The 17,878-nt window shown below is 40.3% G+C and overlaps 1 protein-coding gene across 2 annotated transcripts in view; it reads left to right on the top strand.

The window, feature by feature from the left end:
* The window catches only part of LOC120557797 (polymeric immunoglobulin receptor-like), a 47,793-nt gene that overhangs the window by 25,994 nt on the left and 3,921 nt on the right, over positions 1–17,878 (top strand). The window contains exons 4-7 of one of the 2 annotated variants that reach the window (XM_039798420.1): positions 15,472–15,780; positions 16,200–16,310; positions 16,673–16,699; positions 16,821–16,907. In XM_039798420.1, coding sequence (XP_039654354.1) covers positions 15,472–15,780; positions 16,200–16,310; positions 16,673–16,699; positions 16,821–16,907 — 534 coding nt within the window. The remainder of the gene's footprint in view (positions 1–15,471; positions 15,781–16,199; positions 16,311–16,672; positions 16,700–16,820; positions 16,908–17,878) is intronic. The other variant, XM_039798421.1, reaches the window with a different exon arrangement.

Raw genomic sequence — 17,878 nt, 5'->3', positions numbered from 1 at the left:
TAACCACACCCTCGACCTTGTGCTGGCATATGGTATTGAAATTGAGGATTTAATAATATTTTCGCAGAATTCGGTATTATCAGATCATTCTTTAATCACTTTCGAATTCTTACTACCTGATTATATTAAATTAGATAAAAGCTCCTACACCAGATGCTTATCTGACAGTGCTATAGCTAAATTTAAAGAAGATATTCCAACAGCATTCAACTCTATGTCATGCCTTAACATAACAGAGGACCTTTATGTTAACCTCAGTCCCTCTCAAATTGATGCATTTGTAGACGGTGTTACGACATGCCTACGGACGACCTTAGACTCCGTCGCTCCCCTGAAAAAGAAGATGATGAAGCAAAGGAAACTAGCACCTTGGTATAACTCCCAAACTCGCAAATTAAAACAAATCTCTCGAAACCTCGAATGTAAGTGGCGTTCCACCAAGGTGGAAGAATCTCGTTTGGATTGGCAAGAAAGTCTCAAAACCTATAGGAAGGCCCTAAAAAAGGCCAGATCAGACTATTACTCATCACTAATAGAAGAAAACAAGAACAACCCAAGGTTTCTTTTCAGCACTGTCGCCAGGCTGACAGATAGCCACAGCTCTACTGAGCCATCTATTCCTCTAGCTCTGAGTAGTGATGACTTCATGAGCTTCTTCAATGATAAAATTACAACAATTAGAGATAAAATTCATCACCTTTTACACTCAACTTCTAACGGTTCACCTTTAAACGCAGAGTCGTTAGAAATAAAGACTAGTCTCGACATATACTTAGACTGCTTTTATCCTATAGACCTTCAACAATTAATGTTAAAGATATCCTCAGCTAAGCCATCTACCTGTCTCTTGGACCCCATCCCAACGAGACTACTCAAAGAAGCATTACCTGTGGTTAACACTTCATTACTAGATATTATCAATATGTCTCTATTAACAGGTTATGTACCACAGTCATTTAAAGTAGCTGTGATAAAACCTCTTCTGAAAAAAACCACCCTGGATCCTGAGGTCTTAGCAAACTATAGACCTATGTCTAACCTTCCCTTTCTATCCAAGATCCTTGAGAAGGTGGTTGCTAATCAGTTATGTGATTTTCTACATAGCAATAGTTTATTTGATGACTTTCAATCAGGATTTAGAAAGAATCATAGCACAGAGACGGCACTGGTGAAAATTACTAACGACCTTTTAACTGCTGCAGACAAAGGTCTTGTCTCCATTCTTGTTTTACTAGATCTTAGTGCTGCATTAGACACTATTGACCATTCAATCCTGTTACAGAGATTGGAACACTTGGTTGGCATTAAAGGAATTGCTCTGAGTTGGTTTAGGTCCTATTTCTCTGATCGATCTCAATTTGTGAATGTTAATGATAAATCCTCCAAGTACGCTAAAGTTAGCCATGGGGTTCCTCAAGGCTCAGTGCTTGGACCAATTCTATTCTCCTTATATATGCTTCCTCTAGGCAATATTATTAGAAAACACTCAATTAACTTTCACTGTTATGCGGATGACACCCAATTATACTTGTCAATCAAACCAGACGAAACCAGTCAGCTAGCTAAATTTGCGCGTGCATTAAGGATATAAAATCCTGGATGACCTATAATTTTCTGATGTTAAACCCTAACAAAACTGAAGTTATTGTGCTGGGCCCTAAACACCTCCGAACTTCATTATCTAGAGATATAGCTACTCTGGATGGTGTTGCCCTGGCCTCCAGCACCACTGTTAGAAATTTAGGAGTTATCTTTGATCAGGATATATCCTTTAATGCCAATCTAAAACAAACCTCAAGAACAGCCTTTTTTCATCTTCGTAACATTGCCAAAATTAGGAATATCCTGTCTCAAAACGACGCTGAAAAACTAGTCCATGCATTTGTTACTTCCAGGCTGGACTATTGTAATTCCCTACTGTCAGGTTGCTCAAATAAGTCTCTTAAGACTCTCCAGCTGATCCAGAATGCTGCAGCCGTGTTCTCACAAGAACTAAGAAAAGAGATCATATTTCTCCTGTATTAGCTTCTCTGCATTGGCTTCCTGTTGAATCCAGGATTGAGTTTAAAGTCCTTCTCTTGACCTACAAAGCTCTAAATGGTCTAGCACCATCATATCTAGAAGAGCTCCTAATACCCTATTGTCCCACTAGAGCACTGGCGCTCCCAGAATGCAGAGTTACTGGTGGTACCTAGAGTCTCTAAAAGTAGAATGGGAGCTAGAGCCTTCAGTTATCAGGCTCCTCTCCTATGGAACCAGCTCCCGATCTGGGTTCGGGGGCAGAAACTGTCACCTCATTCAAGAATGAACTTAAAACTCTCCTATTTGATAAAGCTTATAGTTAGAGAGTGAGGAGTTGCAGTGTTCACCTAACTGGCCCAACTGCTTCTCTTCATAATTGTTAGATTAATAATACATAACAAAGTAGAGGGAGGCAGGGCAGCCAAGCCAGATCCGGCAGGGGGGAGAGTTCTAAGCCCGAAAAAGCGCTACCTCCTTATGACCTGTCTCTCTTAGTTACCTGTTATAGTTACGCTGTTATAGTTCTAGACTGCCGGGGGACTTCCTTCCTTTGACACACTGAGCTGCTCTCTCCTCTCCCTTTCTATTACTGTTACTATTACTATTACTATTTGTGTGCAGCCCGTCCCAGAAATGCTTGTTACTAATCCTAGCTTCTGGGGAGTTTTTACGGTCCCGCTCTCTCTTCTTTTTCTCCGCGCGTTCTCCTTGGAGACGCTACGGACCAAGATCCTGGTTGCAGCTGTCGCCGGGTCCTGCTGCACTCCCTGCTGAGCTCAGCAATGCCCTGCAATGTCATGCTGCGTCCTGCTGAACCCTGCAGCTTCCCGCTACATCCAGTCACTGTTCCATTATTAATGTGACTACTATCGCCACTGTTCATCACACCCCCAACCGGCTCGTCAGACACCGCCTACCAAGAGCCTGGGTCTGTCCGAGGTTTCTTCCCAAGAGGGAGTTTTTCCTCGCCGCGCGTACTGTTTGCTCTTGAGGGAATTACTGGAATTGTTGGAATTGTTGGGGCTTTGTAAATTATAGAGTGTGGTCTAGACCTACTCTATCTGTAAAGTGTCTCGAGATAACTTATGTTATGATTTGATACTATAAATAAAATTGAATTGAATTGAATGTGTGTGTGTGTGTGTGTGTGTGTGTGTGTGTGTGTGTGTGTGTGTGAGACTTTGTGAGTGTGTGTCTGTGTGAGTGTCTGTGTGAGTGTGTGTGTGTGTGTGTGTAAGTGTGTATCTGTGTGTGTGTGTGTGTGTGAGTGTGTGTGAGTGTGTGTCTTTGTGAGTGTGTGTGTGTGTCTGTGTAAGTGTAATTGTGCGGAGTGTGTGTGTGTGTGTGTGTGTGTGTGTGTTTCTGTGTGAGTGTGTGTCTTGTGTGTGTGTGTGGTCTGTGTGAGTGTGTCTGTGTGTTTTGTGTAAGTGTGTGTCAGTGTGAGTGTGTGTCTTTGTGAGTGTGTGTCTGTGTGAGTGTGTCTGTGTGAGTGTTTGTCTTTCTGAGTGTGTGTGTGTGTGTGTGTCTGCGTGTATGTGTGTGTGTCTGTGTGAGTGTGTGTCTGTGTGTGTGTGTGTGTGTCTGTGGGTTGTGTGTCAGTGTGAGTGTGTGTCTGTGTGAGTGTGTGTGTGTCTGTGTGAGTGTGTGTCTGTGTGAGTGTGTGTGTGTCTGTGTAAGTGTGTCTGTGTTTGTGTGTGTCTGTGTGTGTGTGTGATTGTGTGTCTGTGATTGAATGTGTGTCTGTGTTTGTGTGTGTCTGTGTGTGTGTATTTGTGTGTGTGTGTGTGTGTGTGTGTGTGTGTATGTGTGTGTGTATGTCTGTGTGTGTGTCTGTGTGTGTGTATATGACTTCCGTGTCCTGCTTGAACTAACGCTAAGCTTAATTTCATCCAAATGTTAATAGATTCAAACTTGTCCAACAAGCCCCCCCCCTCCCCAATTTAACCACCATACAGTTTGTGTGTAACTGACACATTAAAGCCTTTTTTTGATCGGCAGGACAACCTCAGTTCTTTCACCAAGGGCTGCACCGTATAACCTTTCGGCATTGACATTGCGATGTGCGCGTGTGCAATAGTCACATCGCAGGGCGTGCGATATAAATGCTACAACTTTTTTATTTATTTTCCATGACTAATGTTACCTACCGACCCTTCCCCTTACAGACAGGCAGCCATGTGAGCAAACAGAAACGGTGAAACGCAGGCTTTTTCATGGGAAGTGAAGCTACAGTAGTCATTGTTTTGTGTTTGTTGCAAAGACTAAATAAAGCACCTGGTTAAGTTGACGTTATCATGACATCTCCCGACCGTTCTTCACTGCCAGATTCAAGGCTAGTTACCAGCCGCAAGTCATGCCCTCCACCTTGTGTGTCTGTGTGTATGTGTGATTGTGTGTGTGTCAGTGTGAGTGTGTATGTGTGTGTGAGTGTGTGTCTGTGTGAGTGTGTGTGTGTGTCTGTGTGTGTGTCTGTGTGAGTGTGTGTCTGTGAGTGTGTGTGTGTGTGTGTGTGTGTGTGTGTGTGTGTGTGTCTTTGTGAGTGTGTCTGTGTGAGTGTGTCTGTGTGAGTGTGTCTGTGTGATTGTGTGTATGTGTGTGTGTGTGTGTGTCTGTGTGAGTGTGTGTGTGTCTGTGTGTCTGAAATAAACAGCATTAGCTTAATAAAAAAAACAGCATTAGCTGTTTGGCTTCTTAGAGACTTGATGTCATGCCCTCCACCTCGTGTGCCTGTGTGTCTGTGTGAGTGTGTGTCTGTGTGAGTTTGTGTGTGTGTGTGTGTGTGTGTGTGTCTTTGTGAGTGTGTGTGTGTCTGTGTGAGTTTGTGCCTGTGTGTGTGTGTGTCTGTGTAAGTGTGTGTGTCAGTGTGAGTGTGTGTCTGTGTGAGTGTATGTGTGTGTGTGTGTGTGAGTGTGTGTCTGTGTGAGTGTCTGTGTGTCTGTGTAAGTGTGTATCAGTGTGAGCGTGTGTCTGTGTGAGTGTGTGTGAGTGTGTGTCTTTGTGAGTGTGTGTCTGTGTGAGTGTGTGTGTCTGTGTGAGTGTGTCTGTGTGTTTGTGTAAGTGTGTGTCAGTGTGAGTGTGTGTCTTTGTGAGTGTGTGTCTGTGTGAGTGTGTCTGTGTGAGTGTTTGTCTTTCTGATGTGTGTGTGTGTGTGTGTGTGTGTCTGCGTGTATGTGTGTGTCTGTGGGTGTGTGTGTGTGTGTGTGTGTGTGTGTGGTGTGAGTGTGGTCAGTGTGTGTGTGTGTCTGTGTGAGTGTGAGTGTGTGTCAGTGTGAGTATGTGTCTTTGTGAGTGTGTGTGTGTGTCTGTGTGAGTGTGTCTGTGTTTGTGTGTGTCTGTGTGTGTGTGATTGTGTGTCTGTGTCTGTGTGTCTGTGATTGAGTGTGTGTCTGTGTTTGTGTGTGTCTGTGTGTGTGTGTGTGTGTGTGTGTGTGTGTGTGTGTGTGTGTGTGTGTGTGTGTGTGTATATGACTTCCGTGTCCTGCTTGAACTAACGCTAAGCTTAATTTCATCCAAATGTTAATAGATTCAAACTTGTCCCAATTTAAAAAAAAAATTTTAAAAATAATTAAAAAACACTTTCTTCAAAAACTACACAAAATAAATTTAATTTTTTAATAAAATAAAAAAAAAAAAAAAAAAAAAAAAAAAAAAAAATTTATTTTTTTTTTTTTTTAATATTAAAATTTCTTTAAAAAAAACAATAAAAATAAATTATATTTTTTTTACTAAATAAAGCACCTGGTTAAGTTGACGTTATCATGACATCTCCCGACCGTTCTTCACTGCCAGATTCAAGGCTAGTTACCAGCCGCAAGTCATGCCCTCCACCTTGTGTGTCTGTGTGTATGTGTGAGTGTGTGTGTCAGTGTGAGTGTGTATGTGTGTGTGAGTGTGTGTCTGTGTGTGTGTCTGTGTGAGTGTGTGTCTGTGAGTGTGTGTGTGTGTCTTTGTGAGTGTGTCTGTGTGAGTTTGTGTCTGTGTGTGTCTGTCTAAGTGTGTGTCAGTGTGAGTGTGTGTGTGTGTGTGTGAGTGTGTGTGTGAGTGTGTGTCTGTGTGAGTGTGTGTGTGTCTGTGTGAGTGTGTGTCTTTGTGAGTGTGTCTGTGTGAGTGTTTCTCTGTGAGTGTGTTAGCCTTAAGAAACAAGGGGTCTGTCTAAACAAAGGTTTGAAGCTGCGGAGCTGGAAGAGTAACCCTAATCTACAGGAGAAGTCTGTGTCTGATATAAGGGAGTTGGTTGCTAGTGCGTGACACGCAGGCTCTGCATGCACAGCGAACCAACCAATCACAATCAATGTAGATCAATGTATTAAACAACCAGCGCAGGCCCCGCTAGTCGTTTACCACAACATGAAAATAAGCGAAGGAACAGGAAGGTCAAAAAATCAGGAAGCCCCCTTATTTTAGGGGAAGCAACATGCATGCATTATTAATAACATTGGCTTTAGCCTGGATTGGTAGGAGTAGCATATATGAATACAATGGTGTCATGGAAGTCAACCAGCATATTTAACTACCTAACTTCCCCATCCAAAATCACATCAGAAGAGAAGTCCTAGCGCTTACTTGCTTTTGTTTGTAAAACATTGAAGTTCAAGAAAGAATGGTTCACACAAGAACAAAAGTCATTTTTATTCATTCTTTTTTTTGTACGCAGATGCACTCCCCTACAAAATCACACCAGTAACTCGAGAATTATTTATTATTTACAAAAGAGCTATTCAAGTTGTCGTGGAAGTTTCCTTTGCAGCAGGGGTGGAGTTTTTTCAGAGTTTAGTAAATTGAAACAAATGAGACAGACTGAGACTAGAACCAAGTTGGGTTTTTGTATTTTATTAAAAACATATATATATTTACAAATATAGGAGCAACATGACTTCACAAAAGGCCGCGTGTGGAGTCAGTTTCTCAAATGAGTGGACAGAACACCAGGCTTTTATGCATCTTCAGAGTGACAGCACACACGCACTTGGATTATTATGACGCTACAGGCAATCTGATACACATGCAGACATCTCGGAGCCATTTCGCCTCCTCCTCCCTGTACGACTTTCACCCCCCAGTCACATCTTAACTGGCATGGGAAAACTAGAGAGTTTTAGGGTGACCTTGTACCTTTATCTGTTCAGACAAACAGTGCTCACATTATGTTCCAAACTGGACACCTCAGCAGTTTAAGCAGAAACTGAGATAAACTGTCTTTCAATAATGTGAGAGAATTAAAGTAGAAATAAACATAAAAATGTAAGGCATTATGCTTAAATGTAATTTTTCCCATTACAAAGTCAACTCGTAAAAGAATTCCAGTATTTTTTCATATGGCAGGAAAAAATATATATACCATATGTCGTTTCTTTTCCCATAACTGTGCAGCGCTAGTTTCACTGTTGAAAAGTAAATGTTTCATGGTATGACAAGACTCTGGTTAGGCTTTGGTTAGGTATATGCACACTATGCATGTGAAGGTAAACTGTTGTTTTGGGGACACCTGTTGAAAAGGCTGATTCTGTATTTTTTCTTGGGAGAACAGTTTCAACTTGTGAGTGGTCAGGAGGACCACTCTGTAGATGGTATATGGTTTGAGCACAGTATAAAGGCATTCTGTCCTTATATTGGTTTGTTCCAGTATTCCAATGTGCTAATTACCGGACGTTTAGGATTTTTTTGGGCTTGTGCTGGCTTTTTGCATGTTAGGCCTATAGAGTGATAGCCTGGTTCACGCTCTAATGCATTCGCTCAATTTTCATTTTCCTTCAGTAATGCCGTCTGGGTTTGCAGTATATTCTTGGGTTTTCTCCGGCCAAATCTTTACCAGTCCAATCAGCAAACAGAGGGAGTGGCTGAGAATGATGATGTTGAGGTCGTACGCTAGTTTGAGTTGTAGTTCCGTAATGGCAGCGGAGAAAGATGCGAGCGAAGCCATTCGGTCCGTTGTGGCAACGCTGCCGAATATCCAGAAGTTAAGTTTGCTGAGTTTTGTTGGTGGCTGTGATGTCGTGGCCCTCCTCCCTGCGGGGGTTCTGGAAAAGTTTGATTTTCCAGCTCGCTCCGTTAGTCGTGAAGGAGTTGGCTAAGGAGAACACTAGCGATGCTAAGCCGACGTCATGACCAAACGTTAGCGATTGGTTATGGCAGATCCAGAGTGACTCTGGGCAGATCCAATGGTTTTAAACTTCAACAGAGTACCCACCTTAACACTTGTCAATGGAGAGTGGCCAGACTCTCTGTACAAATGAGATGTACCAGAGTCTGGTAGGACCAGGCTAATAGAGTGCTGTAGGGATGATATATTTTTGCAGGCCAACCTGGAAGTTATCTTCCTTGTTTCCCTCAACAAAAAGCCAATGGGATGTTTCCAATGAATGTTCGATTGTTGCTAATAATAAGCTCTGTGGCAAACAAAATTATATGATACTTACATGTCTTGTTTAGTAAAGATAATCTTCACAAATTAATACCACCTGGATTTTGGAGGCATAAATACATTCGGCAGGAGTAAAAAACTAACAATCGGGACGGGACTTCAACTACAAAACTGAGAGTGACGCCTAATGTCCCCGACAACCTCTGTTGTCTCATTTAGCTACTTCTTAGCAACCACCTTTTTAAGAAACGTGAAAACTTTAAAGAACAAAAACAACAAAATGTGAAAATGCCAAACATGTTCCTCTACTGCGTTGTACATCAACGGGAGATTGAGAAAGGGAAATGATAATCATCAAGATTGATGATGTAATGCTTTGAAACTTGTAGACAGCGGGGGATGTATCATCATAACTATCATTCTCATAGTCATAACCACTGGTGTTGTTTATGACAGGTAATGGTTCAAAAAGACTGATATCTCCTGACATTAACACTGCTGAAATCCCCAGCTCCCCATTTATGGATTAATAAAATCTCTTGCTTCTATTTGTAATTTAACTTTATCCCAGTCACATGTACTTACATTTAGGATGTCGATATAATTAACTTATTTAATCAAAGCCAAATAATGAACAATGATGAGGCTCTCTATTATGCTACTATTCTACTTCTGACATATTGTTTATGTCAAGGACTTCCTATTAATCCAAAGTGTATTTTTCTTCGCATGACTTAGATTATTTCCTATTTATTGTAAATGCCAAGGTATAAAAGGAAGAAGTTATATAATCAGGAAGAAGAAAAAACGGGAAGAATAAACAGAAAGGTGGGGACAGGACGTTTTTTAAGTAACATATTATGACAGAAATTCAGAAACCCAACTCTTGAGAGCGACCAACTGTAGCGACGCAGCGATCAGACAGAAGTGAAATAACCAGCTGGAGTTTAATAATCTGACGGAGGATCTCATCATCCAACAGCAACATCATGAAGAGCTTTCTTCTACTCATCCTCTCACTGATGATAACAGGTACAACTAATACCTCCTCACTGATAGATAGTCATTCACATGTAAAAGAGTTTAGTTCAATTTGTGCTAATTGTTTTGTGTTAATGTGCTGTACAGTGTTTTACTGAATGAGTAGAAATCCTACAGAAACATATTGTACTGCTACTGTACTACTGTACTGTACTGCTCCATAACTCCAGTAATTGCAACAAAAATACAGAGTAAAAACACAGTGTACTATATTTATATCTGTTTCACTTTCACTATAACTCATTTATACATAACACAGCAGTTAAAGAAAGATTATTTTAGATTAAAAACTCCTTTGGTGAACTCGCAGTAAAAAAAAAATATTTTAACAATTAATAAAAATGAGGAAAAAGATACTTAAAATCTGTGAACCATTCGTACATATAGCTACGAAAGCAAAACACTGTAATTTGTATGTATTGCACATATTTATTTTATTGGTTTATCTGATAGGGACCATGCATATTTATGAACATTGTTGTATAAAACACACCATGTAAATATGCCAGAATTAGTACAAATAACTACTACTACTACTACTACTACTACTACTACTACTACTACTCTATGCACCACATTGACTGCTGCTGTATAAGACTGCAAAGATCCGCATACGGAGGAGGGTGGCTTTAAAGCCGGGGAGCAGAGTTCATGTCCCGGGAGAAGTTCTACTAAAGATGACCCGCGTTTTAATCCAAAAACTCAATCTTTTTTTCTAATCTTAACTAGTCTTTTGGGACCTTAACTTAAATGTTGTCGCCGCATGATGGTCACCTTTTGTCTGCTAAACTTAATGGCAGAAACGACTCGGCTCACAGCAACCTGTTTTCAGAATCTGACATGTAATTTTTTTTTTTTTTCAGGCTGGGAGGCCTCATCTGATGTGAAGGGATGCACAGACGGATGGGTGGAATTAACCTGCAAATATCCAAAAAATAACACATATTCAAGTGTTGATGTAGTTAAGGACAACCAAACAATCATAGAAACTACTCAAAAGAATGTGAGACAGACCAAGGGCAGATTTTCTGTGTACATGACGTGTACATGACAATAAAGTCTCAGAGTGGTTATCAAACCACTTCAACAAGAGGACCTCGGGAATGTAAATTTGACCAAGAATCTGACCCTGCCAATGAAGTGGACTTAAGAGTTGGTGAGAAATGCTGCCTCTTTTTATCACTGTCTCTCATGTCCTTCGTTAAAGCACTTTGTAACTGTGTTAAAGAGTAACTCATAGGTGTGATTGGCAAAGGACAAAAAAGCAGGAAAATGTATGGCGCACATCCCCCCCCCCCCACACACACACACACACACACACACACTTTAGGCACTTTAGGTTGTAGGTTTTTAGACAAAATGAAACCTCTTTAAAGTGATTTTTATCTATCTGAATATTTTCTTCACTCTGTCTGGAAACAACAACTACAGTTTTTCATGATCGCTATGACACTTTCTTAAATACTTTTAACAACTTTCCTAAACTCTTAACACAGTTAGCACAACATATGTCTGTGTAGGCTATACAATTAACACATTTCTTGTTGTTTTGACACAGAATGCATACAGTTAACACAAATTTAAAATGCTTGAACTTCTTTTACACGCAAGTTCCACCAAAACCAAAACAATGGATGTTTACTGCCAAACTTCCAAATGCTTTCACACTGTATGTCAGAACAGATAACATCATGTTCTAAACCTAACTTACAGGCTAAAGTCAAAGTGAACAGCTGTTCAAATTGTAAATTGAAACACAAATATATCACCTGCATTTTATACATGCATTTATTGGAAACAGCTGATTGAAGTTATGCAAATACTTAGATCAATCACAGCTGATTCCTTTCTAGGAAACACACCCAGGTGTTGAGGTTCTTTCAATCGCATGATCATATGGTAGTAGAGTAAAAGAGGACCTATTTGAACAATATATTATATAGACAAACACAGAAAATAAGAAAAATGCCTTGACGAGGGAGAGGAAGAGGAGTACCAGGACAATTCTGTCTGTCTCCTTTTTTTCATAAACTGTACATTCTATAACAGGGCCGGTTCTAGCCCTTTGGTTGCCCTAGGCAAGATTGAGTTTTGCGCCCCCCCCCCAGTCTCGCACTGCCAGATCTCCACAGCGCTGTGTCAGCGATAGAGTAGCAATGTATGTTCATTTTAGTTTCTAGCTTCCATGTAAGTTGGCACTAACATTTGGTATAATCATAACTGGTCTGGCAAACCAAAGGCCAGTGTTTTGTTTCCAGATTTGTGTGCATGGTGACTTATGATGGGGGGGGGGGTCTGGGGGTCCACCCCCTGAAAATTTTGAGCATTAAATACTTAATTTCCTGCATTCTAGCGAATTTTTATGCACTTTTTTCTTTCTTTTTTTTTTTTACCTTTTTCTTAATCAATTATACTGGAAATATCTTTATCTAAAGGGAAACATAGATTACAATGCAAATATAAAAACATCATGGAATATTTTGCAGTAAGGCTCTCAGGCATTCTGTATTGCTTTCATCTATTTATTCTCCTTTGGATCGATGTTTCTAATTATATCGGAGTCAGCACACATGTAGCCTAGGCATCATTTACTCTTCCCACTTTTGCTTCTTTTGTTGAGGAAGTAACCACCTTAAATGTGCATATTAAAATTATTCACCTGAATGATACATTAATTCATTTTAATGAATTAATAAACCACTGGACTGTAATATTTCAGATGTGTTTGAGCAAGATTACTGCTCATTTTCAAAATTTTGTGCACATTCAAAATACAGTATATCTCATCTGTGTTCTCTGAGGTTTGGAGGAGTCGTGATATTGTGAGAAAAATAAAGTGATAATACAATAGGCTATTACAAGAATAAAGTCACTATATTTCAGAAAATAATCCATCTGCACCATAGTCTGCTGTGCATTACATGATTGCTCTGCTGATATGGTAGATCTCAGACCTCCTGACAGACACAGAGCCCCGTTTGGGACGCTGGTCTCTGAATGAGACAGGTTAGGGAAGTGGCTGTAGGCTACGCTGCTCTACATCGGAGGTGGAAACACAATACTACGCAGAAATAGGGACACATCTGCCACAGCATGCCCACAGCAGAGCGCGTCCATTATAAACCTGCAGCAGCTCCGTGTCTGTGCCGCTGCTCGTCTCTATTTTTTCAGCGAGAGTGGACACTAAGCGACGCACAGGTCTGCTTCAGAGCTCCGTGTGTTTAAGTATGACCCGTAGACTGGAAACGTCGCGTAATGAAAGGTTGACAAGTAAACGTGTGACTGAGGGGGCGCCCTAGGATGATCATGTTTAATGAACAGGTTTTATTTCGCTTGTCGTTCTAATTCTATTATTAATGAAAAGTAGACCTAAGGACGACACGGCGCCCCCAGCACTTTTGACGCCCTAGGCAATCGCCTTGGTCGCCTATAGCAATCGCCGGCCCTGTTCTATAAAGCTACTCTGAGATGGGTCAATCTTTTTTTTTTTTATTGAATCTCTGCAGCAAAAGAAACAAAATGGTGGCCGGGTTGAATGAGTGGGTAGAGCAGGCGCACATATACTTGGAGGTTTATGCCTCGACACAGAGGTCCAGGGTTAAAATCCGACTTGTGGCGATTTCCTGCATGTCTTCCCCCTCTCTCTCTCCCCTTTCTCAACTAGCTGTTCTGTCAAATAAAGGTGGAAAAGCCCAAAAAACAATCTTTACAGTAAAAAAAAATATATGCATGCATTTACTAAACCCAACAAAACAAAAATGTAGAGAGACTTCAAGAGAAACTGCAGTCCAAAACACAATCTATGATCAATACAATATACTATTGTCTGTTATATAAGGGCAGACCTGACACATTTACAATAATGCAGTTTCTGTAATTCCATCTGATGTTAGTGTTTTTTATGTCATTGTGCAGTGATTGACTAAATGTTCCTGTTGGGAGAGAACGTGTTAGTGTTTTGGAAGAATTATTTGATTTTGAGACATGATTGCATTGTTTTGGTAAACATAGTGTATTGTGTTAGTGAATTCTTGTATTTTGAAAGTCAGTGTTGGAGTTTAGTTTACAATGTGTGATTTTGAGCATGAAATTAACTGTTTTGCCAATTGTGTGTTGTAGGTGTGTTGGTGCGTTAAGAGTTTAGGAAAGTTAAAAGTACTGAAAAAAGTGTCATAGCAATCGTGAAAAACTGTAATAAGATACTATTTGAGAATATACAGTTTTTTGTAGGTTTCTCCAAATACCTGCGGAAAAATGTCATTAGCACCACATAATAAAATGTACTGTTTTAGTTGAAAAGGAAGCTACAGAAATTGTGGCCAAAGTATTGTATATAGTATAAAATTTCACATTACGTTTTTATGAAATCATGTGTTTTACAACATGTAGTTTTTTTTAAAACTATTTGTCTTAGTCATGTTTAAAAGTCCATATGTCTTGAGGATACTCAGAAACATGTATTTACCACTCCAAACATTCAAGGTTCCAGACTGCGACCAAAATTTGAGAGTGTGCGACTGAATTTTACATCCAGTCGCACATGTGTGACCAGCAAATTTGCCCCCGTTTTTTACACGTTAAATATCGAAATGTAGGTACCTGAGCGCGTAAGTGCAAGCTTATCTGTCCTCTCTGGAAATTGACAGAGAGCGGTGCTCCGACACAAACACACACACTCGCACACACACACACAGAGGTGCGATCGGCGCAAACTACGTCGGCTGTTTTGTTGAACTCACAGTGAGTGATGCCGATAAAGTGGTTTCAAGTATGGTTACAGTTTTTAAAAACTTCACACAGACAGCGTTTGCTGCGATATGATATTAAAAACAGTCACGGTGCTGTTGACGTTACACTTCCTCTGAGACAAGCAGCAGGCTCAACAGTGTACAACTGTGCCCTGGTGACTGACTGACAGGCTGAGGTTGTAAGGCAAGGCAACTTTATTTCTACAGCACCTTTCAGCAACAAGGCAATTCAAAGAACTTTACATGAAACATTAAAGGAGAACTCCGGGCAATTTTTACGTTAATCTTGATTGCTATATGTATATGAGTACTGTCGATAGCAAAAGAAACGAGCCGAATCGGTGCTAGCAACACGGAGCTGCTGCAGCTAATGCCGAGAGCTCCCACTCAGCTAAAACGGCAGTTATGGGGGCATAAGATAAAGAGTGCCTTTGTGCCTCTTAACAGACACAAAATGCAATTAAAATGTCTGTGCAACATGAACAGGGACCTTACATGACAACAAGATGCATTTTAGCATTTAGCTGTAGTCTCGCTGAAGTCCCGTGGAATTCAGTTGTAGCGTGAAAAAGGTAAATAGCAGTGTTTACCTTTTCACCTCCACCAGACCAGTGGGCTTGTTGATTGATGTTCGCCTGGGCAGGCGAGGGATGCGGGAGGAAGTAGGATGACCGGGGCTGCTAGCCTGGCTAAGGAAACTACCACAAACTTCCGCCATTGCAGAGACTCATATTTACCAACAACAGCACACAAAATGGATATATATGCTACAAATACATATGGAACTACTGCGCGTGATGATTATTACCGAGCCTGGCTGAACACACTCACTCATCACAGGCGGCAGCTAGCAGCTAAGAGGGTAGGTGAATTTAAACAATGGCTAAGTTGCTAAATGCATCTTGTTGTCATGTTCATGTTGTACTGCGACATTTTAATTGCATTTTGTGTCTGTTAAGAGGCACAAAGGCACTGTTTATCTTATGCCCCATAACTGCCGTTTTAGCTGAGTGGGAGCCTCCGGCATTAGCTGCAGCAGCGCCCCGTGTTAAGCTAGCACCCGATTCGCCTGCTTTTTTGCTATCGACAGTACTCATATACATATAGCAATCAAGATTAACGAAAAATTGCCCGAGTTCTCCTTTAAAGAGCAATTGAAAACGGTCATGATGAAAATACAACAGGCTAAACAAGTTACAGTGAGTAAGAAATGAATAATTATTCAATTTAATAGGTTATAGGGATGGGTTTGGGAGGAGAGAGGGAGGGGTTTTATTTTGTCTTTCTGTCTGTCTACAGATATTTCTAACTTCACTAGGTCTCCAACTGTTGGACAGAATCTCACATACTGGTGTACATATCCAGAGGGTACTCCGATAAAAAAATTCATCTGTAAAGGAGAAGATCCATCTATATGTGAACAGATAGTAAGCAATGCAAAGAACAACTCTGGAAAGTTTTCTATGATGGAGGACGATGAGAAGAGAAATATCACCATAACAGTGAGAAACGTAACAACAGAAGACTCTGGGACATACTGGTGTGGAGCAGAAAGAAATGACCCAAAACAGAGCAACCCATTCTTCAACAAACTTGTGATGACTGTCGGTGAGTTGTGACATTATTGTATGGTTTGGATGTAATCTGACCCCTGTTCAGTCTATAACTGTTTAGAGAAGATAATCTTTTTTCTGCGTTGCTGATCTGTATAGTTTCAGGCAGAAAATTTCAAAAAAATGATATCCGCTTGTTTGAAAAACAAATTGATCGCTCCAAAACTAATGACACGTTGGTTGCAGTCCAAGGCTAATGGCCGCATGATTTCTTTTTGTCTTTTTTTTTCCAAATTGTATTTATTATTTTGTTATAATTTGTACTCCACATCTCTTATCTATCATATCTTTTTTTAAGTGTCACCAACCTTGTACATCAGGTCATGTGTGGTTTTGTAAAAAACAAAAAACTACAGTAACAAATGTACAGTATTTTGTTTATATCGTATTATATCTCTTATCTATTATATCTAGTTGCAGTGCCTCCAACAACACTGAGCCCCTCTACTATCTCAACATCACCTCATCCAGTTCCTACATCTGCTTCTTCCACCCAGTCGACCACTGCATCTGCCCACAGCGATGGTGAGAAAGCATTTCTGAAACCTACTGCAGCCGGAGCTTAACTTTAATGAAATGCTTACCAGCATCAAAATAAAAGCAACAATAACCACTGAACACTGATCATCTTATAGTTCATCTTGGCAAGTTATGTTAACAAATAACTGTGTCAGGCATCAACTTTCAATCAACTCATATCATCTTCTTAAAAAAAAAAAAAAAAAATGTATCCATCCAAAAGTAATAGTTACATGACAAGTCAGTTAAAGTCCCAGGCTCATTATAGCACAATTTGTTTGTTTTCTGCCAAGTTTTGGCAAATTACATTTCTTATTTTCTATACTTTCCTACTGTATATCTCTAATCTATTATATATCTATTTTCAGATAGAAAATCATGGTCATCACGTCATGGTGAGGAAGCACTTTAGTTGACTGAAACCTCCTGCAGCAGATAAACCCTTCTGGATGAGTTGTGTGTGTGTGTTTAAATAAAGCTGGTTGTCTCTTAGTTGTGTGGTTGTGTCTCCTGCAGGGGCCTCCTCGTTACCTGGAACCATATCTGTGGTCGTCTGTGTGACTGTGCTGCTGGTGCTGCTCATTATGGTTCGCGTCTGGAAACGTAAGAGACTTCTTGGAACACACATGTACATGGATACACACTTTTTTTCTTACCGAAAGTAGGTGGGCTGGCAAGCGGCGATTCAATAAATTCATTACAGTTTTTTTTTTTATTGCTAAACGACAGTGGGCACAACTGAAGCCACGTGTGCAAAACTCAAACTATAGTCTGCACAGCAGCAGTTCATGTGGACCAAACTAGTTTTCAAAACTCTACGCACTTATCCCATGACTTTAACCACAACCTGCACAACACTGTGGATTTACAGCACTTTGTTCAAATGCTAACACACTGCTGTCAAAACAGAATAGATTTCAGTCTGGTGCCTATCAAACACTGCTGATTACAATTTTAGCTGAAAGCCTAAGCAGGTCTCTTGTTTTAGACTAGTTAGAGAGGATATACGGTATTTATACAGAGAAAGCTCAGAAAGCCCTTTTTTGTATACAAACACCAAATAAGAAGGAAACCAGTATACACTGTACCGTTTGAGAGAAGCAAGTAAGAGTAAAGACACCAATACTGTATGTCCAGGTAAGCATGAGGTTACATACACAGCTATAAAATAAAATATAAAATATCTTTACTATACTCAAACTGTGGACTTCCTGTTTTTCAGAAAGTAATGGAGGTGAAAGCAATGGAAACACCACATTCATTTGTATTTAGAGATGACGCAGACATCCAATGTGATGAAGAAAACTCGCCGCATGATGCTGGAGAGACGCAGCATTAGTCACACTATTCTTTGTTACTGTTGTTACCTTTAGTTTTTCCCCCAGTAATTCCATAAATTACTAGAGACAAAATACTATATTGAAGAAAACTGCTGATTTTCATTTCTTCTTGTTTACCTTATGTAAAAATTGGTATATTACATAACATCTACACTTCCAGTCAAAGGTTTGGGGTCACTTAGAAATTTCCATTCCACTCCATTATAGACAGAATACCAGCTGATCTGAGTGGGT

This window comes from Perca fluviatilis, chromosome 4, assembly GCF_010015445.1.
Source record: "Perca fluviatilis chromosome 4, GENO_Pfluv_1.0, whole genome shotgun sequence".
Taxonomy (NCBI): Eukaryota; Metazoa; Chordata; class Actinopteri; order Perciformes; family Percidae; genus Perca; species Perca fluviatilis.
The sequence above is the reverse complement of the archived record's forward strand: the minus strand, read 5'-3'. Positions and strand labels throughout refer to the sequence as shown.